General features: G+C 41.1%; 1 protein-coding gene across 9 annotated transcripts in view; it reads right to left on the bottom strand.

Annotated features, from left to right (window-relative positions):
* Positions 1-25,376, bottom strand: part of fli1 (Fli-1 proto-oncogene, ETS transcription factor) — a 30,309-nt gene that overhangs the window by 3,982 nt on the left and 951 nt on the right. The window contains exons 2-9 of one of the 9 annotated variants that reach the window (XM_067507001.1): positions 24,326-24,436; positions 14,985-15,196; positions 14,490-14,641; positions 13,307-13,510; positions 7,317-7,385; positions 999-1,058; positions 529-588; positions 107-154 (exon numbers count right to left, since the gene is read on the bottom strand). In XM_067507001.1, the coding sequence (XP_067363102.1) occupies positions 107-154; positions 529-588; positions 999-1,058; positions 7,317-7,385; positions 13,307-13,510; positions 14,490-14,641; positions 14,985-15,196; positions 24,326-24,391 (871 nt within the window). In that variant the 5' untranslated portion in view covers positions 24,392-24,436. The other 8 variants (XM_067506999.1, XM_067507002.1, XM_067507003.1 and 5 more) reach the window with 8 other exon arrangements.

Below are 25,376 nucleotides of genomic sequence, written 5' to 3'. Positions count from 1 at the left end.
ACATAAGAGCTTGTTCAAATAAACTAGTACCGCTTCTATCCTTCAGTTAATTCTGAAAAACTGCCTATTCAGAAAAAGTATGACTGGAATATGCTCAAAATCTTACCTGGATTGGCTAAGCGGCTACTGGTAGGACCCAGAATTTGGTAAGGATCTGTGGACAAAAGGATACTGTATTGTTTTCGATTGACATAAACGTATGTGATCTGTACTGAGTAGTATCCACACTTTACATCTGGTTAAAACATTCCATTTCAGGTTGAAAAATAAAATAGAAAATGCACAACAATGACAAAATTACGGTCCAGGTTTCTGTTAGTGTGAGTAAAATAAAAAAATGACAAAACAAATAATGAAATTCCCGTATATGCACTTTTCTGAAGTTGTTAAAACATAGTAATGCTGAGAATTGCAAAATAACATTAAAAACCTTTGTTATGAAGTCTGGCACATAAGGGAGCTGATACCAGACTAACAAATTATTTTTAAGTTTGCACTAATAAAGACAATCACAGGGTAAACCAATACCTGGCTGAGCTCTGGGCTGCTCAGTAGATTTGGTTACATTTTGAGTAACAACTGGTGAGCCTGCAGAGAGACAGAGAGACAACCAGGGAAGGAGACACGGACACACACAGAGAAAAAGGGTTTAGTAGGGATCAGTGGGGTGGCTACAGATAACCAAGTGATACATCTTGAAGGCACGTCAGCAGAGGTCCAAAGTAAATAAGTCAGTAGCTGGTGGCTGGACTGACTTCTTTTGGCTTTGCGGTCATTACAACAAAGGTTGTAATCTTTACAACCCAAGGCCTAGATATTTGAGTCTCTCCCAAATGTCTAGACCTTGTGGATATTGGAAATGCCTCAAGTATGATCCAGACTCCAGTTCAGTAAAGTAAGCAGGTAAAATGTAGAATTACATCCCTTTCTGCAGTATAGTTACAGCCAATAATAAAAGCATTAAGATGGTCTAAACATTTAAATGTGTGTGTCCTCACCTTTGCCACTGTGCATGTTGTTTGACCATCCCGTCCGTCGTACAGCATCATATGAAGTGTCTGGGGAGGACAGAAAAAAGGAGGGAGAACAAGTTTTTATAAACTTTGTGTTGTTTTGGTCCAACTTCTAAAAGATCAGTGATGCACCTGCGGTGAGAAGTATTTGTAGAACTCAGAGTTGTCTGACCTGAAGACCTTTTACCTATACAGTCTTTAAATTAGCCTGTGTGTGTGTGACAACTGGAAGTCATGTCTCATACTGTGTTTGCTATAGGCTGTTGAAGACATGCTACTGTTTCAACACAAAACAGGGAGACTGATGCCAAATTGGCATCAATAAATCTATCGAAAAATGGTTCAAGATGCTCTTTACTGGATATCTGGACAACATAGTGTGGGTTTGGTGGTCACACTGTGGTGCTAAAATGTAGATGGCACAATGTTTGACAAAGAGTACAGTTGGTTGAGCAGCTTGCAAGAATCTGACCACAAATAATGGAAGTGATGCAAATTAACGTACAACAGTCAGACAGATAGACAAACACACACACACGCACACACACGTTCTTCCTGTGTTCCCACATATGCGGCTTCTATGAAACTTTGACACACAGCCAAATTGGCGCAGTTTGCATGAGTTCTACCTGCTGTTTGTCTTTGGTTCAAATCAGAGTGTGAAGCTGGACTACTTCCAATAACAAGCAATCACTCTGACTGGAGCAGATAAAACAGAGCATGTATCATTCCCTTGGCATATTCACTGTGCACCTGGCCAGCACCTTTGATGGTTTGTATTATTGCGGCCTAAAACAATTCAAATACTTGCCAGAATTCAAGGGAATATGATGTGTATTGCAGTTAGATATGCTTTACACTCCATTCACACTGCTACTGTGATCTGCAAATGCTTTTGTCAGCAGTGTTTCTCCCACAGGGTTGTGAACGGAGGCGGTGTAAACGTGATGACAGATGTTCCTGGGATCAGCAAGGTGTTGGAAGGTCAGGAGGCAAACCAATACCCCTCCCCTGAATCTATGAAAAGCAAGCTTATTGATAAAGGAAGAGGGATAACAAACCTTGCAAACCTTGGACCAAAACAGTTTATGAATCAATAAATAGAAGCAGGCCTTCATCGCTAACTTAACATGTGGCTCGCATTGGATTTTACAATATGTAAATTTTTTAAATAAGCTAGATAGATATGATCATTAAAGTATGCTGACAACAGGCCATGGTACAGTATTTTGTGTGTGTATTTGTGTGGGAGGCTGTTTGTTTGCCAGACATAAATATGCATGTCTTTCAAATTATTCTCATTTGTTTTATAAAGGGTGTTTTAAATCATATCAAGAAGCTGTCAATCATTATAAAAAGACAACTTAGTGAAAAATCACCTTGACTATAATTCTTTTTAATGTTCCTACATGAAAAGCCATTTAAAGCTCTTCTTCACAACAGCAGGTATGGGCTTTGTGTGCCACCCTGAACTATGTGACCTTCACAGCCAAGCTAGTGAAACATCCAGTGGCTGCAAATTGACCATCTGCTGACACTACCTGCACAGCCGGTTCCATGCACTTCACCATACTGCCCTCTTGTGGATATCACAACTCCTTAACCCACTGCAACCACGAAAACAAACGTTTCCAATTCAAATGTTTTGTTGCCTTTTGTCCCCTTTCCTTAGTAGCTGCATATTCTCAAATGGGAAAACTTCTTACTGCTTAGGGGCCTCTTGATCTCCTTACTAATTTCTAGCATTTCAACTTTTAACCCCCCTGTCATTTGAGCAAAGGATCTATTCCTGTCTGCAAACAACAAGAGGGGGGTCTGCTCTCTGTGGAAAGGGGGAGTTCAGGGGAGAAAAATGCAAAAGCAAAAATTGTAAAAAATAAAATGAAGGAATAGAATAAAACTAGCAACAAGGTAAAAACAGTGAATGAATTAGAATATGATCAAACTAATACACGAAAAGATTGGGAAATAGAATGAAAGACAAAAAGAACGAAAAGGAGGGCAAATAATAAGCCGGCTGCCGTGGCTCAGCAGGGCTGTCAGGTTCAATCTAGTGTAGGCCGGTAGGATAGCCAAGGAGCAGTGACTGGGGGAGAGTCCTGGGAGACTTGTGTTTCCTGCCTGCTTTGCCTGCAGACAACCTTTCTTTGTTTTACTGGCCCTTTTTTCCCCTCTACTCACTGCCAGCACCCCCTCTCTCCATCTACTCTACACCACCCTGAAAAAAACACAACGGGGCTACCTCCATCTACGTGCAGAGAGCAGCTTTCAAGCAGAACACATAGTGGGGGAGAAGCACAGATGAATGACAGAGAAGGTGAAAAAAAGTTTTTAAAAAATTGACAATGAAGATGGAGACAGTGTGGATAAGTGCATAATAACGCATGGAAGAGAAACTAAGGAAAAAGTTACTAGAGGGAGGAGAAAAATAATGGAAAAAAAAAAGTCAGACAAAATACAACTTTGGAATTTCAAAAGAAAATAATGGCAGCAAATCCAGCTACTGTCTGGTATGGGCAGGGGGTGGAGACCGTAGTAAAACAGGCTTATACTGATCTTTTTGATACATTATGTGTTGTTGTTGTGTAACTTCCAAACAATTTTCCTTTTTCAACATGCAAGCAAAAATAGAGCACACTGGATCACTCTGTTCGGCTGCTAATTGGACTGAATAAAAAGTGGTAAAGTGGAAGTGAAAGTGCAGAAGAAGGAAGAAGCAGCAGATGTAAAACATACAAAGCCCAGTTGGTCGAGGGTATGCAATGCAAGCCACCCATGCAAACATATACACAGGCCCGAATGTGCACACACAGAGCTGCCTCATCCCCAACCACCCCCTCCCACTTTCATTTTTCCAGGCCTTGCTCTTACTGCGACTTGAGCCAGTTTCCACTCTGGTCTGGGGTGTGGTGCATGCTCCTGGGAGATTTTGACTGCAGGACCAGTTAGTCAAAACAAGACCCGAGTGCTAGACAGTGAGGGAGAGAGAGGCCGAGAGACGTACAGAGTGAAAGAGAGAGGAGGGAGACTGAGTGGGAGAAAAGGACACAACAACTTGAACATACAGGGTGAGATAGAGAAAGAGAAGACAACGAGAAAGCCGAGTCATGGACTGTTTTTAACCCGGAGTCTGAGCAAAGGGGGGAGACTCAGACAGGACAACCTTTCTTAAAACCCATAATACAGGTGCTTTAAAAACTATCTGTGTGAGGAAGGAGCCATAAAAGGAGGAGAATGATGGCAAGGTACAGAACGTAGACGCAGTGAGGAGACAGTGGGTGCAGAAGAACAGAAAAGCCTCAACTTAAAGGACATTCAAGGGAGGACAACATTGCTGCAAACAAACAAATGGCAAAATATGCTGACATTATTCTCTTTTTAATTCAAGGAGAGAATACTAATACATTTTTTTCTGTGATTTGAAAATTCAGCAACCGTGTCATGACAGCTTGTGACATAACAGTGACATAACACAACAGGTGTTGCATTTTTAAATGGCTCACTTTAAGTCACATTGCCACTTTTATTTGGGAGCAAAACAATTACATTCACAGATGTGAATCATCTCTTTTCCTCAGTAACTGAAAAGCAGTGGAGAATATGAGCTTTTGTGCTGCAAATCATAAAACTCCAGTATTTCAGAGCAGCATCACATTAAAATTAAGAAAGAGACTTAACACAAGGGAAAAAAGCTAGAGAAGTAGCCTACAACCAGAAAGGTCAATGTACAGTCCCCAATATACTCACTTAAAAGAAATGTAAATGTATATTCTAATACATGCTGGACTAAGACATATAAGAACCCACCCACACACATGCCTATCTACAGCCAGATATCCTTCAGATAGATTCAAACAGAAGCCACAAACACACACACAGGCACACACACTTTCATAGCTGCTGCATTCCGTGTTTTATATGCTCTCCTTTATTCATAACATTGCATTTTACACCAGCGAGTCTGGAGCAGATTAAGGGTTGTCTCCTGCTGTATGATCGTGCTTACTCTACCCCAAAGAGTCTGTATGGTATTTGACTGTACTCGAAAGGCAATATGAACTTGAACATCTGGCAATGCTGATCTGAGAAAATGTTGATAAAGGCCTCTCCTGAAGCGAAACGTCTTTTATTGTTGAGTCACTAAGGCCTAACTGCAATTTAAATGGGTTTTGTTTTTCAACTTATTTCACATTTTCCATGAAAGTAACATTTCGAAATATTTAGTATTAGAATTTAACTTTTAATACAAAGTTTTAAACAGAAAATGTTTCATTAAAAAAATAATATGGACGTGGTTGCATTTCCTAGTTCTTGAATAGTCCCCCTGTTGGTTTTTCTCCTCTAGAAGCTGTAAACAGGGTGGGATCACGAGACAGCAGCCCATAATAGAAGTCACCTCTTGTGAACGGGAAATGCTGATGAAGGGAGTGACCCTCTATTCCTGCCATTCCAAATACCTGGTGCTGAGAACCAGGAAGTCCAGGGTCGGGGGTGACTGAGCAGAATCTTATCTGGCCTGCCCATTGGTGTACTGGTATTCAAGCTAAGGCGAGAACAAGTGCATAGCCTGCTAATGCTCACCACTGGGGGAGATAGAGGGAGGCAGAGGGCATTCTCTGACACTTATCAGACCTACTGTTTCCTCTCCTCCTGCCTTGATAGTGCCCCTCATCCTGTGAGCAAGGCTATCATTGTTATTACAGTCCTTTCTCTCATCTCTGGTGGTGACACTGTATAGTCGCATGTAAAGGATGTGTTATTTTTTTACGGATATGCAATGCAGCCTTCAGCTAGTTTGTGTTTTTTCACCATAAAATAATGTTTGCAGAGCGAAAAGGTATCCAGAGCGAAGAGAGACAATTATCCTGAGCTGCTCTGGGTGTTGTTCTTAGACACCCAGCTTGACTTTGGCAAAAATTACTGTACCGACATCAAAGCAAATCCTTTTCTGCCGCACTTCTAATTTAGAGCGTTGTATAGTTACTAACAAAGTGTTTGTGACCAAAAAAATTATATGCTGTTATCTTGCATTTATTCCACTTGCAAAACATATTTATACATTGACAAGCAGTATTGATCTTTTAATAAGCACACATCTGATCTAAAACAAAACTATACAGCAATGTCTTGTAAATCCCACTTTAGATTTTGTTACACAAGTATGCACCACAGGATTTTGTAGACATTGTTGTAATTGTTATGGCCTACAATGTTTTTATGACAGCTTTTCCAAAAAATGCATGGCAACACTGGAGCTTACGTAGCAGAAATGTCAGTCATTAAGGGAAATGTTTTAAAAGTTTGCATATCACGCACAGTTTTCTATAATCATGTTCAAGGTAAAGCTAAGAGCTTGTACAAATTTACAGAAAGAAATGTTAACTCACTATTAAGGATGTGCCCATATTTTCCTCACATCTAAACACAGGACATTTGTAGGGCTGTACAATATGTACAATAGCTGACCACTTTGTGATATTTAATAAGCTTGTGTTTTAAAATGTATCTGTTGTCTTCTGTTGCTGGTATTGTGATATATTGTTGTTGTTGTATTGTATATTGTCACAAAACCGCTAGGTTGGTGATATATTGACATTGTGAGCAAAATATTGTGATTGCATCATGATTCCTACCCCATTACTATCCATTCATTCATGTATACTTTCTTTTTCAATTAGCCTTTTCTCCACCTGTGCAATTCCCATTGTTGCTTCACCACCTGTCCCTGTTGCCTGTCTCTCCAATAAATAATCTCATCCACATGCCTTATGTCCCACTTCTTTATCGTAATTGCTTCATGGACAATCTGTTCTTGCTCATATGTTTTCTTCCTTTCACGCTTGCTGCTGTTGATGGAATTGATCAGCACAATGCTTTTGTCTCGTTGTTAATATGCCTCTATTTTGAGACTACTCTCCCCTCTGAGCTGTGTTGTTACAGCGTTCAGGTAGTGGTTCTGAATAGCACCGTCTGCTGTAGCAGCTTGGCTTAAACAAAGGATGCACCTGCCCAGAGCTTTGTCACTGGAAATCAGTGACTGCATGTGCTTTGGATCTGTGTAAGGCCTCTGTATTCTCAAGTATGTGTGTGCTCTGCATGCATTTGTTTTTATCTGCAGGTCTGAAGCTGTGAGTACTACAAAGCACAATTCACCCTTTTTGTGGCTTTTACAGAATTCTTTGCTCACTCTGACTTTTAATTTCTTACCTCTCTCCGTTCATATAACACAATCACACAAATCCAAATATACAGACCCATGACTGGAGTACAGACTAGAAAATAAAGAAATTAAAGTACTCCTACCCTCTTTGGCAGCCAGGCGTGGTGAAGGGTCTGTGTGAGATGGCGCATTGTAGGCTAACGATGAGCTACCTGTAATAAAAAGATATAAAAGAGGCAAGAGTTAAACAAAAAAATCCCCCAAATCTGCACTATAACTTTATAAGGGCATGGTTTGCACGTGCAAGTGTTTTTTTGCAAAAATCATTAAAAAAAAAAAAACAGTAGCCAGCAGGTGGCAGTACAAGGTTTAGCTCAATTCCTGTGTAGCAGTACAATGTCCTTTTTATTTCTTGAATAGTCTTCTTGATTTGTCTTCAAAATTAATCTCAGGGGGAAAAATAATTTTTGACACATAAATCATTTCTCAAATAAAGCAAATCCAGCACACAGTCAGCCCTCGGAATAAAGGAGATCCCTGTAGCTCGTCAGCATTTTGACTGCACACCCTCTTGAATGTGAATAATTAAGTTGGAGAAGCTAGACTCTACATATGGTTGCCTATTCATTTCACCTTATGGAGCAGAGCTCTGCACTGCATTCCTCCACTTAGACAGGCACCCTGGGCGGCACCAAAATGCTCTCTTAATTTTAGCTGCCCCCAGGCATAAATCAGCGAGTGGAAAAACAGACCCAAAAATGCAATGAGAAAACACAAGAACAGCTACTACGTGTAAGTGTTAAGATTTAACACTAAGGCGGCGAAGGGGAGCTGCTGAGTAAAGGAGAAACCTTTTCTGAATGGAGCAATCCGAGAGGAACACAACTGAAACAGAAAATTAAGTTGCTCCAATGGTGCTTTTCTTGAGATTTGATGCAGGTCCTAAATTACTGTGCTAGGTTTGGGGGGAGTGAAGGGGCCCATGATGGCAGACTAGGGCTCTGTTTTTTTAGGGGGTAGCTGGGGAGAAGAGTGTGGTGCTCTACAAACGTATTCTAACCTCCCAACACCCCACCTCTCCCACTTCAGCCTACTCCACAGCACCCCCAAGGCTCTGGGTCAAGTTTAGAAACCTGGGGGCCTCAGAACAGGGGAGCCATTGTATGAGACCGGGTCCCTGCACAGCAATCAAACACAGCTTCCCGTACAAAAATAATTCCACACGTGTGTCAGTGCAAGTACACAGGGGTAAGTGAGCCACCAAAACACCATCTTTGGAATGAGGAAGAAAGTTTGAGAGAAAGATGAACAGACTGACAGAAAATCAGAGGGAGAGAAGGGAGGAGGAAGGGGCTGTTAACCCTTTTCCTACTGTGTTCCACATATGTGGGCTGACCCAGACAGGCAAACAGGCAGCCTTGCTGAGAAAACCTCAAACCATCCCACAGAGAAATTCAGGCCTGCTGTATGACAGAGAGCGAGAGTGAGTGGGAGCGTAGAACTGAGTGAGAGAGACAGAGAGACACCCCAGCTGATACTTTAGTGGAGGGGGTCTTGGCTGTGCTGCATATTTATTTGGACGGCCTCTTCCTCTCTCAGAAAACAAACATATCCCAGTAATCTGACAGCACAGTGGGAGGACTGGCCAGTGTTCAGCCTTTAAGACCCCCACTCTCTCTTTAACTACGCAGTCGCATCTGTTCAGAGTCTGTTAGATTACATAATACCCACCACAATTTTTTTTTAAAGCCCTTTCCTTAAGTTTGGCATGTCTATAATATTGACAGAGATCTTTCATGGCTTGTTCAGCATTGTGATAGTCCTCCATTTGGGCCCTGCTGTTTATTCTGTACAGCTTGATCGTTCTATTGCCTGACAATGTGGTCTGACTTTTTGTTCCTACCATTTATTCAGCAAGTGTTTTAATCTTTTAAGGTATTTCTGTGATCTCACAGATGTCTACGAGAACATCACGGACACCAACAGTCGTCTCCTGCTACGGGTTGTGCGGAGAAGTCTACTGCGTGTCCTGAGTTGAAGAGCACCACGCAGAGAGCAAAGGTCACAACTTCTTCCAGCCCTGAACAAAACCGGGGATTCCTGAATTTAGGCTTACAGAAGCCACCAAGTTAGCAAGAGAAAGCATTTAAACAAAAGACCTTTTTCATTTAGTCTCCTTACACAGTGAGCCCATGCACCAAGATAAACCATACTAGGTCCGTCTGGTAACTGTAAAGAAAGCAGAGACACATCAGTCCTGAATCGAACTCCCATTAGTCATTGAGAAAACTGATCTACGTTAATGTAATTCCTGGGAATCCTGGGCTGGTACTAGGGTATTAAAGACTGTTCCTAAACAGATAACAACAAAAGTGGTTGTTAGGCTCAATACCTAAAATATAAAATGCTAAAAAAGAATGTATTAATAGTCCAACGACTTTAAATAATGAGGTGATGGCTGGATGGCTCAACAAAGTGAGGGAACTTGACACAATCCTGGACTGTTTGCATCCCCATTTCCTACTAAGAGTCATCATTGTTTCTGACAATCTTTCAAAGTTCACAACTTTAAGCCTCCTAACTGAACCACTGAAGTGTTTTTGTTGCCTAACCTTAAAGGCCAGACGAAGCCAGAACAAAACTCATTCATTTTTTGGATGTACTGTACCACATGCAAATTTGACAGCGCATTACTTCTGTTGGCGTATGTTGTCATCATGACATGTAATTGATTTGGCATTACCTTGCTCTTTTCCAATTGCAGTATGTAGTTACAGTGCATTGCAAAAGGGAAATATTTGAATTCATTTTTGGTATTAAAGTAAAATGAAATAACATAACAAAAACTTCACTGATTGTAATCCAAGGTTTTCCACAAGTGCCCAACACTAACATTCTTAACTGGAAATTGGGTTGCAAGTACAACTAATATGCATCTGTAAGCAGCTAGCTTCAATTATGGCTGAGCTGATCACAGTATTTACATGAATAGCAACTGCTTATTATCCACCTCCACTTATGTTAATGTGACATGTACATAAATTCCTGTAGTGCTAAGTGTCTGAACCTCAGCAGTCAAGTGAGCAGCCGCAGACTGCGCTGTAATGGTGGCTAACAGCAGACAGCTAACAGTAAAGGGCGCGGAGCCAGGCCGTTGAGCCTCTCTGCACCAGTGATAATCTGCCAATAGAAAGAAGTAATGCAAGGGGAGCTCAATAAAAAATGTTGTGAGGGGAGAAAGAGGGGAGAGAGAGTGAGAGAAAGAGCTCTCCAGCCCTCATTTTTCCCTACTCAGCCTTCAAGCCCAGATGTTTATGGTCTGTATAAACTATTGAGGGCTCGAGAATGTCCCCCACTCTGCAACGAGCAGTAATAGTGCAGAAGCCCAGACTTATCACTTTCTCTCTCTCTCTGTCTCTCTCTCTGTGTCTTGACTCCCTCACTGTAAATCCACCCAGACACACAAGCAACAGCGACAGCTGGGAAACAGAACTATTGCTATTCTCCAACAGCACTCAATCATGACCACCTCGGACAGTTTCCACACATTTAACCCCCCCCGCCAAAGGTTTGCTTTTCTATCTCATATTCACTTTCTCTAACAGTTTTTTTTCCTGCCCTTGTCCTCAAATAACTACTGTAAAATCCATCTTTTAAAGACGGAGATCTTTCTTGATCTAATTTCTACTATTATGCCTCACAATTGTCCCTCATTACTTTCTCTCATTACTCCCTCCTTTTATTTCTGCCTTCTCGCCTCTCTTTCTGCCCCCCTCTTCTCGCATCTCTGTTTGTCAGAGGATACAGTCTCTCTTTGTCTGAGGTTTTCAGTCTGCTCCCTTTCCAGCACATGTGGTATCAAACCGACCTACGTAGGTGCGATAAAGCAAACAGTCCATGGTCCCTCCCTGACAGACTAATTTGAACAAATTCTCAAATTGCACCCCAAATTGAAAACACATTGGGGTGCGGGCGGCCATCATGTATGAAAATCTGAAAAAGTGACCAACAATGAGGTTGAAATAAAGCCTGGGCAACTACCCTTGTTACTGCAAGCAGCTGAATAGCCAGACAAAACTTCAGATTGTGCCCGCGGTTACACCAGTGTGGGTGTCTGAATGATATTTCCGTGCATGACGTGGCAGGAATGTTTTGTTATGGTATGGCTGTAGGGTGGGGAAGTGTGTCCCTGCCCCGTGCCGAGTGTACATGCAGTGCTTAATGACTCCTAGGAATGTTAATCAGAGGTTCAATAAACAGAACCAAACACACACACACATGATGCACACAGATGTGTATGAATGTGTGTGTTTGCTTTATCATCCATCTTTTGGAGAAGAATGAAGGCAATATAGACTGGTGAATGGGGTTGATAGAAGACATCACATGACCTGCAATCACTAATACTTCCAGGGCTTGGCTCAGCCTTTACCCTCTCTGTTTTTCTCTATTCTGGAATCTCAGCCCAGCTCCAGTTCTCGTGAGTAAAGCCAGAGGTCTATTTTCTGGACGGAGTTTGCTCCTCATCTATGATTGTGTTTGTTTGTGCTTTGGGGGAGAAGAGAGAACAGCTTCAGTTTCCAAATCATCAGCCCTGCACTGTGTGCAAATAGCATCAACCCTCCTCCTCTTCCTCGCCATCCAATTCCTTTTTAGTCTTCCCTTAGCGTTTATTTACTAATAGGGTTGCTTTTGCCCTTAGCCTCGCAGTGTCACCGATACCCACTGCACTAAGACAGGTCAGTCCGGGCCAGTCACTGGATGGGAGCATTCATCTTTTTGACTGTCTGGAATGGATCCAAAGCAATTTCAACTGCCAACTGTAGAGGATTCCCAAGGTATCTTTTCTATATCCAAAACACACAAGGCCTAAATAAAAAAAGGGCACCAATGGGCAGAGTCATGGCGCAGCACGCCTAAGCCATGGCTAAGTCCTGCAGTCAGTGACCATAATGAAAACTGCTCTACGGAGTGTGCCCAGTGGCAGCCAGCGCTACACAATGAGGCTGTTATACTCATGACAAGCATCTCTCTCTGCCCAGACGCTGTGCACGGAGAAAACTGTTGACACCCACAAAATACAGTTCCCATTACATCACATTGAGGTCCATCGCGATTTTTTGGGAGTAATGTTAAATTTAGTTGAGCTATCCATCACTCCACCCAACTTGGTGTCACAAAATTCTGCAGCCGCAGCAGACACACCTCTCGCAAATTTAAAGTACAGATTGCAAAGAGTTCAAAGATGAGACAAGTTGTTCTCTGTGTGTAACAATGAATTATCTGCTTATATTTATACTAAACAATAAACATACGTCTTGGCTGAACACATCCGTGTGTCTTCAAACTGCATGCCAGATGTTACATCTTATATTAAAATGCAATCTGCATACTGCCTCAGAAAATTGGCTTTGTTTCCCCACCGAAACATTTGAAGCTGGATTGTGCTAAGGTTCTCTTCAAAGGTAAGAGGCTCAAATTTAGTTGCTTCCATTGCAAATTGCAGATCAACTTTCTTTGCTGTGCTGAATACACAGGCCTAGCGTGATTCCTGAGGCAATGCACCTGGGCTTCATCTTTCTGTGGACCACATGGAATAAGGCAATGCAAAGTGTAGTGGGGGATGTAGTCGATGGTTATCTTGAGGGGGGGAAGAAACCCACTTGGTTTCCACAGCTCTACTTAATATTGGGTAGACATTACAGCAAAATGAGTTTCCAGTAAAAGCATTTTCATCGATGGAAATATGAATATAGTGTGGTACCAAGAAAAAAAAAAGAACAACTTATTTTTCCTGCTTTGGCAGATTTTCATTCTCACTTCTCATTAAAAACTGAGGATAGTTTTTAGTCTGACAGTTGATTTTAACTCTAACCACTCTTTCTGTCAAAGACAGATGCCTTTAGTCTTGGCACAAACAGCATGTATAGCAGGGATAGAAAAAGAATAGTTACCAAAAGCTGATTATCTTATACTTTTAATTTACTAGTTTTTCTGTTTCTTTTTCTATTAAGCAATTGACAACCTTTTTTTTGTTTGGGTCCGAAAATGTGTTTCAATTGCAACCAATCAGGCATCGCCCAATTATTGATTTGGTTTGTCTTTATACATAATTTCCACATCGTGTACTTACTTTCCCTGAGGTAATTAAGATGAGAGACGAGCACTTCAGTATTGTATTGGGTGGTGAGCCGGAGGAAGTCATCCTTGCTCATCTTGCAGAGCTCTTTGCCGTCTGTGTTCTGAAACATGGCCGTGTCAATCTCTAACAGGCCGTATTCCTTGATGGCCCACTCTAGCCACTGGCGCACATGGTCCTGGGACCACAAAAAGGGGTCTGCCGGAAGTCAGAGCAAGACAGAGGAGGTTTGATGACTGTATAATCAAGTACAGAGCTGGGAGACACTAGTATATAAGAATAGTATAAGAGTAGTATATAAGTAGTAGTATATAAGAATATTCAGACATTTGACAGAAAAGTAACAAACATTCAGATGTTTACAAACCTTTTCTCTCTTAGTGTAACCACATAAGTTTGTACGAGTAGCGGGACTCGATTTCAGCTAAATCACAAAGAAGACTTAATTCTGAAATCTCTTCTTCTATTTGTAAGAAAGCTAAAACAACCCAACACATGACATTTGCAAATACTACTGGCCCCATTTCATACATGCTGCACGGTCAATCTGGAAACCAAAGCTCCAAACTTGCCAATTGTAATTAAGGAGTGGCCTACACATAGAGTTCCTAATGGGTTAAAAGATGAGTTGCCTTTTGCATCAATTGAGCACTAAAACTCAAATATCTTGGTCATTTTACCACGAAAAATACTGTCCTTCTCTATCTGGCTTTCTAGATTTATTGTAACAACATAATCAGTGTATGAATTGTAGTTATTTTCCTGAGGTCTTTATCCCTTACGCTGCACTTGTTACCACTTTAACTATAATGTGTCAGTTACTGAAAGATCAAGTCTGTGAGTCCAGTGAATAAATGCAGGCCTGGCAGACAAACAGAAATCTCTACCTGCATGCAATCAGCCGTGCTCCCACGGGTGACGTAAAACACTGGAACAATGCTTTAGTCTGTGAAATCGCTAAATAAAAATGGGACTCATAAAACATTTATAGCATTGGCAAAATGATACCAAAACAGAAGTGATTCGGCACCACAGGACCTGCACCTGTATAAATATGCAGCGAATAAACAGATCCTCTCCTTCATGAACACAGATAACATTCACCCGTCTTCATCTCATGACACATTTGTTTTTTTTATGAACAGTTTACATTGCAAAGTCAAAAAGATATTCTTACCAGCAGGTACAATAACTCTTCGCTCATTGGTAGTCATGTTGGGGGGAGGGGCGTTCTTCTCATCCATGTAGCTTCCATAGTTCATCTGAGATGTGTCGTTACCCCCCACCAGCTTATTACATTTACCCACACTGCAGTCCACTGGAGACTCCCTGCTACATAAACACACATATACAAGTTAAGTTGTAAAAATATTATCAGCAGATAAATTGGGTGTGTTGGTTTTCTTTTCCAGCCATTGACTTTGGCATGGCATATTTAAGCCCTAGATTGAGCCAAGATATTGAAGATTAGAAGCAAAAGTGACAGTTAGTTGTAGCAAAAGAAATGGACTGTTGAATGACAAATGACAATGTTTGAAACAGCAGCTGTACTAACGAACACCAAATGTCCAATGTGTCTCAAAATGCAATATGTCTCTAATTGTCTTTAAAAAACAGAATTTCACATAACACAAAAGAATGTCAGACACAGGAAGTGGTCGCCCCGACTTACCTGGATCCATTCATGTGCTCGTATTCTCTTTTGACGTTCACTCGCACTTGTTGGTTGATCCACTCTTGCTGTGGGGGTAATGGGTTGATTTTTTGGGTTTGGCTGTAGTCCTGTGTGCCAGATGCAGTCATGTCTGTCTTGGGGAGAGGGGCAGCAGCAGCGTACGGAGGCTCAAATAAGGACTGGTCTTCACTCACCACTGATAGCGCCTCCTGTAGGTGTAGAGAACAAGTACTTGGCTTAAAGTTTTTGACTCCAATTCCAAAAACATCTATATTTAGCTATTCTACCTATAGCCAACGATACTAAAGCACTGTTGTCTTACATTTTCAATATAAATAAGCCACCTAGATGTTAAGGTAATTTTTTTAATTTTAAGTGTATAATTTCTTTTTTTTTATAATTTCTGAAAACATCCCTAAATTAAATGTAAAAATTCTATTAGCAAAAATAGCTTCTCTCTCATGAGAGCCACAGACTTTACTGTACTTGATCAAGACATAGACTTACATAGATGGTTAGAAAGGAATTAGGTTTGTCCATACAAGTTTGGCTGCCCTGCCTTTGTTCTAGGTTTCCACATAGAATTCAACTACCCAGTTTCCTGTCATTGTCACAAGGGCTCAGACATGCAATGTGTGTTTGGATAAAACTATAAGTTTTTCTTCGCATGCCCTTTTTGAGGGTAATTATTTAGGCACAGTGATTTCCTAAAGCCAGCTGGAAGACATTTTATATTTCAGTTTTTGTATACATTTAACAACCACCAAATGTTAGTGTTGCTCATTGTGTATTGTGTGTGTTTATTGCGCCTCTGTACAGATTCAAGCTACCGTCCTTAGTTTGTTTTTAGGTAAAGCTCTGCTAACAACCTGCTGACTCTAGCTTCTTATTCAATGAACATTTATGAGAGCAATATCAGTCTTCAATCCCTTAAAAAAAATCCAACTATTTATTTTAGAGTGGGAAGATACTGTCATGCAACAAGTATGATATGACTGCAACATGAGCAACATCAATCTCTCAGAAACTTGTGATGTCCAGTTTTCACTCTCTTGTGTATTTTTGTTTACAGCGATTATGTGCAGTTTTGGGTCATATCACCGTTTGCCATCCTAAGTAGTTTGTGTATAGAGCCCACATAGCAACGGTAGCTTCCTGTTGATTTTAGCATGACGTCAATCATGCCCACAGTGGAGTCAGAGTTGTACAATTTGGCACATGATCCAATTTGTATGGCTTTTCTGTTATACACATTTCATTCTACTTTTCTCATTACAAATTATAAAAAATTTGTAAAATTCTACTCAATTTTCCCAGACTCATGGATGTGTAATCATTTTCTAGTGACTTCTTAACGTCACTGTATCCTAACATCCCCTGTCAGGCCCTGACGTGTCTGGGTCTCGGGCTTCCCTCCATAGCTGAAGACTCAACAGAAGCAAGTAGGGTCACAACTACACTGACCCCTTTGCTGTGGCTCAGCTGGAGCAATGTAAGTTTATTAAAGAAAACAAACGTAGAAACTCAGAGCTGGCCAAGATATTATGTGGTTACAACATGCTCTCCACTGGAAGTAAAGAATGGCTTATTTACTGTGCGGGTCACTTTTTAGTGTTTGACAGTGACCAGTAACCCACTGAGACCTGTGCCACTCATAAACTTTCAGCTGGCACAGAATAATTGTTTGTAATGAATTGCTGAGTCAGCCTTTGTCATTATTGTCCCATTCATCATTGTTAAAAACAACCAACCCAACAAATGCAAAAGATAATAAGTCAGAATATCAAGTGAAATCATTACAGTTATATGATTCTGCGAAGGATTACGCTTGACTCTGATGCACATCTGGATCTGATGGGATTTAATGGCACAGCTTAGACTGAGACGTGTCTAATCCCTGCGGACTGAATTATTTCATTTCAGAATGCCACATATCTGCTTCAGGGAGAAAACACTACTTGATATTCATTGATCAATATTTCCAACATGTAGCCTTTTGCATTCTCTAAAATGTTACTTTTATGAAAATGTAATCCTCATGAGCTCGCAGAACGTCAGTACCATTCCTTTGTAAGACATTTCATGCGAGTAGAAACTCTTTACTTATGTTTGTTTGAAGGATAACAGTGTGCATATGGTCATTGTAGAAGGCATTTTCAGTGGCACTGGAACTGACTACAATATTTAGGTAGTACTTATACACTCTGTTAATATACCACAGTGACGTGACAGCGATGCTCTCTCACCAGCTCAATTTTGACCCTGAGTTGAAAACTTCAACACGTGAAACCACAGTGTTTTAAAATCTGTGTATGTAAAATTTGTAAAGAAAAAGTTTTGAAAACATTTAGCATTTCATTATTTCAAACCTTTTGAGCCCTGCCTGTCTAATTTTTGGACCAAATAACTAATGATTGAAGACAAAATTAATTTAATAAATAATTCTCATCTAAAGTCTGATCTAATAAGAGAATGTATCAGATGAAGTCTTATATAATTTATTCACTGAGGTTATATGGTGACCTTTTTGTCAAATGATAAAAATTGCATTTGTACTATAGTGCCCCCTGTTGTAATCTCACACTCCTAATACTGGTTGTGTCTATACCAGTAAAAGCGTAATATGGATAGAAAAATGTAAAAAGTGTGACATCAAAATAGCTTTTTATTGCTGATTTTGTGAACACCCTGACCTAAAATACACATGTGTTCTGTTTTAATAATGTGTTGAAGTAAACTGACAAGTCCAACTGCCTGTGAATCAAAGTTCAGACAAATCTTGGCTTTTGCAATGAATTTGCCTCCACACAGTTAGAAAAGGTTTGGCTTGTGCCACATGGCAAATACAAAATAATGTGTGAGGCCTACTTTTCAGGTTAACGGTTGAATAAAAAAGCTGAACCTTTCCAGAGTGTTTAACCATCTCGCCAGAATTAGATTTTCCAGTGATTTCATCAGTGGATCCATCATAGACTGATCACTGGCAGCAGGACTCACTATCTGAGCAGAGCACAGCAGCTAGTCTGAGGATGATAAAGTGTAGAAGAGTGAGGGAATGTCTCATTACAGCCTGATAAGGGCTTAGTCAACTACTTTAACTGTTGCACGTTATATTTACAGTGACATATCAGCCTGTGCAATTGAAGCCATGATTGGCAAGTGGTGTGTGCTTATCAAGATTGCTGTGGTATTTTAAAAATAGGGGCATGGATGAAAGACCAATGCCAGTTTTCTGTGTTTTCTTTCCAGTATCTGAGGAACACACACATACTGCCAGTGACAGCTTAAGGCAGTTACAGTTGGATTTTTGTTTCTCTATCTCACAATGGTTGTGAAATGGTTATGCCACTTTTAAGCAACAGACATGAACGTATCATGATCATGTCTGAATATATAGTCACAATTTCTAAAATATATTTTTAAAAACCCAGTCTTCAAAAACATCATGAAATTATGAATGACGTCTGAAGTCATACATCTTTCTGCAGTGCCACAGACAATGGGGGCCAACATCAAATGAACTGCAGCTCAGCTGTGAAGCTGCAAACATCGTTATAAGTATTGTGTGAGTGTGACACCTGCTGGGAGTCACCTCTGTTCTGTTTACATGAGGCAAGTCTATCTCTCAAAATGCGTCACGACGCGTCTGGAGCAGACTGGATACATGCAATAGCTCCACATCCAGACTACACGTGTGTCTATTTGGCGTTCACACACAGCCATCCAGCAGGAGCCACCCAGGGGAGGCATTCCTGCCTTTTGTTTAAGGAGGAAGAGGAAACCTGTCAGGAAAAGATTGTGTAGAACGGGAAGCTCTCATGGCTAGAGAGCCCTTCCTTTCTTTTACCGAGTGTGAATGCAGCTAGCAGCCAGTCATTTATACCCAGGGATTCAATTATGATTACACTGATTCACACAGCTGCTTGATTTGTTACAAACACGCAGAGTGAGGCAGTGGAGGTCTGCGTGGAATTCATCCTCTATAAATAAAACAGTCACGAGAGAGGTAAATGGCGGGATTGAAGTGGTTATATGCAGGCTAACGTTTTTGTCTGGCCACCGTTTACACTCTTCCAAAACTCACACCACACCCAGCCGCCACAAACCCGCAGCTTTAAATTTCCGAAAAGAAAACAAGTCGCATCACTTTTCAGTAACATATAAGGGAAAATGCAGATGCTGCGTTCTTCTCGGCTTACACTTGTTAACCGGAGGACACAGAGTGAACGAATCGCTGGGTGAACTATTAGGGACTTGCCATTCAACATCTGGCGACTGCAGACATACATCTGGAATTTGAATGTCGGAGGCCAGTAGCCAAAGTTAATGTAGACCAGCGCTCTCGACTACCAACATACCATTTCAAAATAGTTGTGCAACTATATAAGGAGCAAGCCAAGGTATCATTGTGAAGCCCTGTGGTTTAAAGTGTTGCAAACTGTGCAGTTGCCGCATGAAGTTACCAAATGACAGCTTTCCTTACACTTTGAGAAAACCCTGTCGACAACAGAGGGAGAGTGATGACAACAACCAACAACCAACAACATCGACAAAGAAATGCAAAAACACCCAACAGCAAATAACAAACACCAAACCATCACAGTTTTCGAGCCACGACAAGATCGTCGGACCGAGCCGGGCTGTGTGCCACACCGCTGTTGCGCAGCTCGACACATCTTATCCAGCAGTAGCTTTCATCCGCTCACGGCTATTGCTCAATCCCCGCTGCCCAGACTAAACCAAATCCTTGAACTTGTGGATCAGTTATACCTATATGAAACCGCACTCTACGGAGTGTTGTCTGAGACCAAAAGCCAATCCTTTGTGTTTTTCCAGACGTGCGTAATTGTGCGCCTGCTCACTCCGCCAAATCCAAAGCGTGATTCAGATTTAGCCTTAAATCCACTCTGTAGCGTATCCTCTCAACCAGGCAGCTTATTGTAAAGGGAAGGGGATACTTTCAAAGAAAGGAGAAAAGAAGGAAATCTGGTTACCGCTTTCAGACCGAGAGAAAAATGCCGCTCATCGTCGTCGGACTGGAGGTCCCAGCTCACAAACCGACACAGAGGGGCATTTCAACCCGTTGCTTAAAAAAGGAGGCGCAACTCCGAAAAACAGTCTCCCACAAACTCATACACCCCGTTCTCCACCCTTACCTTAATAGTTCCGTCCATTTTGCGCAATTTTCAGCGGACCCCGACAATATCCCAAACATGACACGCTCTTGAATTAATTCCTGCCCCCCGGTATGTGGCGGAGAGAAAGAGACACTTTTACCGGATTGAGTTTTTTTTCTTTCCCCTAAATTTGGGAAGTGAAGTCACCACTGTTGAGAAGGTTGAGAAGGAAGCTGTGTGTCACCGAAAGCCCTGCCTTCAAAAAAGCAGGATACTGTCCCAGAGAGATAAGCAGGGAAAACAATTGAGTGTTCGCTCCGCTGTTATGTTTTTCTGCTCGGAAATATTTACAGGATGGGTGCCTGCGTTGTGCACAGCTATTGCTGTGTTGCCTGGTGTAAAATAGTGTTGCGTGTTTTGCTTTCTGTAACAGATTGTGTGGATGGTTTTATATTTATTGGACTGAATTATTTCTGCACACATTTAACTGAGGTTTTCTGGAATGAGGCTGATTGTCGCAGGACACTCAAAATTATGGGATCCCCCTGTTTTGAATCCCCTTTACGTCTGCTCATCAGCCCATTTTATCCTACATTTCATAGTGAAAGTAATAAAAAAAAGTCATTGAACGTGGGTGAATGTTTCTCTCAAGCTTACTGCTGATGGAGCTCTAAATCAAAACAGAAGAGAAACATCAACACCTACGATGGGAGTTGTTGCAACCCCCTCTTTTTTCAGCTCTACGTGAAGCCTCTGTGAAGGTTTCCTGAGACACCATTAATAAAATCCCAGCATTCATCTAGTAACCGCGCCACAGACTGACGGACTGCTCAGCACAAAACTGAATGGATGAAATGCAGCCTGCATCAACACAATGAACACAAATGGATATTATTATTATTATTATAGCCTATGTTTAAGCTCAACAAGAACGTTTCCTTTTCCCTTCCCCCACATAGGTGTTTTTTGTTTGTTTGTTTGTTTGTTTGTTTGTTTGTTTGTTTTTGTTCTGCTCTGTGGAATTGCTCTTATCAATTCAAGCACAATTTCTTTCCAGATGCCAGACAGACCAGTTCAAGGAACCTCAGATGTCACCAATTCATTGCTGCATTCAGCATTTCAGATGTTTATTTTTTTTCTTAAAGAGAAATTGGCCACATGAATACATAAGTAGCTTAGTTTTACAGACTTGAGTTTGGCTTTAGACCAAAATGGATGTATCTAGGAGCTACTCTGCCAGGTTTTATAATGTTTATTAATACCATGAGGCTTAGTTGAAATTATGATGTTGAATATGTTTGAATGTGTTTGGATTTAAACAGTGACTGTGCCGCCACAACGACTGACAGCAGGGCCGGCCAGTCTGCTCTTGACTTGGGGGTCTGGTTTGGCTTTGGGCCCCCCACCCTTGGGACCACCACATCTGGATCCTGCTAAGGGTCAAGGCTTCTCCTGCCTGAGGCCAGTTCAGACTCGTGTAATTAAGAGAGACACCTTGTTTAACTCTTTGATGACTGGTTTGGTTTCGTTTCTGTTATTCTACACATTCCAGTGTCTAAAGGTTTCATATACTCACTGGCATTATAGGGACGCTGGTGATAAAGTGACAAATTAAAGAGGTACTTAAGCTGTGACCTTGAGTTGGGGATTCTCCATTGTGACCACTTATACAAGCACGTATCTCTATTCTGCCAGTAAGACACTCTGGTGTTTGTCTTTGGATGTGTGTCATCATGTTTCCATTGATAAAAAAAACAAAACAAAAAAGGTTTACCTTTCATCCCCCTGGAAAGGCCAAAGTTAGTTTAGGTTGTGTAAATAAGTGTGTAAAACAACGTTTTCTACATTTGCAAATTTACAGGATGCTTTTCAAATGACACTGAACCTTCAGGCTCCATCTCTGTACCTGCAATCATTAAGCTTATTAGAAGAACTGGGGGTCCAGGACCTACCAAGACCATAATGAATACAGTGGTAACAAACATTTTGGAAGGCCAATAAACAGATGCAAGTTGGTTTACACAGCGAACCACAGAACATCTGGCTTGACACTGGAACTAGACAGCCAGACATTTCTTCCTTACACCACGAGCCAGTAGCTCCTCTGTCTCTCCGCTAGGGCAACAAGCCAGAGGGGGGCGGACACTAAGCTGAGTTTATGTTTAGCAGTTTTTCAATTGTTGAACCATCCTTTTTTTTTTTTTTTTGATTTATCATAAATGAAGATCTACTAAGACTAAGTGTTTATTAAGAATTTGGTTTATAGTCGGTATGGAGGAAACTATGAGTATTTAGTCTTATGGTAGTCACACAGTCAAAACACATCTGTCAAAAGGGGAAGGTTGAATTAAAATATTTCTTTAATAAAGGCTGTTTTCTTGACACTGCTCTGCCTCATACAACGAAGGTGGAAATTGTTTAGATGAAAAACAGAACAAATCAATATGCAAATGGTATTTATTTCAAACATGCTAACACTTAAACCTGTCATATGCTGCCTATCAAATCACAGTGTCACAGAGTAGTCTTTAAGGTTTTGTATTTTTTAGCATCACTTGTCAGTCTTTGCCTGGTCACAAACACACGAGAGCCTCATTTGTTAATTTCTGAAACGATGCCTCTGAGTGTTGTTGGAAACCTTTCTGCAGAGTGTTATTCAAGCGAAGAAATAGCCCCAGTCCGCGTGAGCCTGCTGTTTATTAGACTGCAGACTTGTATTCAGATCATTCCTTCTCTCGGGCTAACAGACAGCCCGAGTCAAAATACTGAAGGCAAAACGTGGAGTCTGCAGCACACTCAAGCACGAACTGTCTGGCCTCTCGCTCTAGGCCATAATTAATTTGAGATTTATTTTTATTGGAGAGTTCCAGTCTCGCCTGACCTTAACCAAACAAAACCAAATGCTGGGCCGTGGATTCGCTTGATTGAAGAATATTTCTTTTACATTTTGCATTGAGGCATGCCACATTCTGACCAATATCTTCATGAATGCGAGTAAGAGAGCGTAGCACTCGCACGCACAAAATACACGCTAAACCTGACTCCGGGCGGAAGAAAAAAAAATTAAATTAAATAAAATAGAAAAACAATCAGAAATAATCTAGGTTGCATTTCCCAAGCAAATCAAAGACAATATGACATGCGAACACAGTAAAATCGGAAGTTAACTGAATAAAATCCCTTTGGTCTCTGTTCCATTTTTCTCTCCTTCACTGGTCTCCTGACTTTTTAGGCAGCAGCGACGCATTGAAAAGCAAAACATTCCTCACAACAACTCAAGAATTGTTCTGAGGCCTGAAACACCGAGACTCTCTGCAGTGGCACAAACCAGGATGAAGGGAGCCCTTATTCAAAGGGGGGCAAGTCTTCAAAACATTAACGAGCCCCCCCCCCCCCCCCCCCCCCCCCCCAAGAATAATACCTTGATTATAAAGATATTACCTTAACTCGACTGTGCACAATGGCTCATTTTAATGAGGCACAATTCGAGCAGTCAGTCTTCGCAGATTCTGATGATAAATGTGAGCAAACGTCATGAAAACACCCAAATTCACACACACAAGCAGCTGAGAGCAACTGTGCACACGGGGCTTGACATAAAGCGGGTATGATTTTGCCTTAGTGTCGAAAACAAACATTTTATGGTAAGAGTGCGTCAGATCTGTATAGTTGCTGGTGTTCACTTTGCGCCATATGTGACGCGGTTTTATGTGAAAACCAGATGTGCAAAGCTCGCTTTATTTACATTCTGTGGACTGTGGTGGAGAGAGAGAGGGAGAGAGAGAGAGAGAGAGAGAGAGCATGAAAATAAACTGTAGCAAAAACAATCTATACCAACAGCGTGTTTTGGATTGTAGAAATATAAGGCAAATCGATTACCAACCACAACAGGCCAGAGCCACAGCGCATTTTCCGATGACTTTACAATGTCAGCATAGAGACATTTTCAACTAGAGTGGATAATAAAAAGCTGGCAATTATCTGCAGCAAATACACAGGTGCCGAACGTACGTCACTGTAAAACATCTATACAGTAAGTCGTGTTTGATGTTTTAAATACTAAAATCTCCATTAGGCCATTTTCACTTAATTGACTCGGTTTAAAAACAATTTTAGACTAAGAATTCTTCTTCTTCTTTAGATTTATTGATTTGTTTTACAATATTTTTCCAGTCTCAGCCACAAGAAATGAAAGAACCCAGATTGTCTGTCGAACTTTACCTGATCGAGGAGGCGGTGGTGTCTTACCTTGACGTAAGACGACGTGTCAGGGACAGTTTGAAACATGTCTATTGGCAGACAGTCCCAAGGGTGCTCGATGTCCAATGGGCTCTAAGGAGAGAAAATGATAGATAACTATTAATGTTGCTGTTATTATTATTATTATTATTATTATTATTATTATTATTATTATTATTATTATTATTATTATTATTATTATTATTATTATTATTATTATTAATTGAATGATTTTAACATGTTTTAAACATGGCAGCTTGGTGTTGCACAGCAAACACTGACAGAGCACCGCTGCTTCTGTGCACTTCCACGTAGGGTACTCATGGGTTACCACTTCCACCAAAATAAAGGGAAAGTCACATTTGCTTAATGGCTCCCCTGTATTTCTCACTGCACTAATAATAGCTTCATTCATTCATACAAACTTGATTTTTCCAGCAGTGGTCAGAGGTAGCAGATACGGGGTAGAGTTTTTTCAATTGCTCATATATTAAAAACGTACAAATTGCGATTATACTTCTAACCTACGGGTAACAGATGAATTACTCCAAGTCGTTGGGCAGAAAGAAGAATTGCAGGGCCCCATCCCAACCCCCATCACGTTTTCCCCTAAAGCTTACCACATATTGAAACGCTTTTCGCTTTAATAAGTGCAGCTTACAAAGTCTAGGGTGAAAGGGCACTTAGAGGACGGTGTCTTTAGCCCTTCCCTCCCTGCGCAATTATTAGGAAGGCAGTTGCATATACCATCACAGTTGGCTGTGTGATAAAGCAAATGAATGTGTACGGACCTCTACATTGGCACTAAGGGCGCATCAGTAATGGCCTACAAGGCCTATGGGACATCTTTTCCCTGTTCAGTAGCATGCGTGTTCTGACCTGTCAGGATTATAAATATACAAGCATCAACCTTTTTTTCTAGCGCTAATTGTGCTGAATTAGCGCTGGATGCAGATCCCGGGCCCTTGTACCTGACAGGCACACTGAAGAAAAAACATTAATACAAACAATGAAAACACATGGGGACTTATAG

Source organism: Channa argus, chromosome 6 (assembly GCF_033026475.1).
Source record: "Channa argus isolate prfri chromosome 6, Channa argus male v1.0, whole genome shotgun sequence".
Taxonomy (NCBI): domain Eukaryota; kingdom Metazoa; phylum Chordata; class Actinopteri; order Anabantiformes; family Channidae; genus Channa; species Channa argus.
Note: the sequence above shows the minus strand (reverse complement) of the source record. Positions and strands in the feature narration are given on the sequence as shown.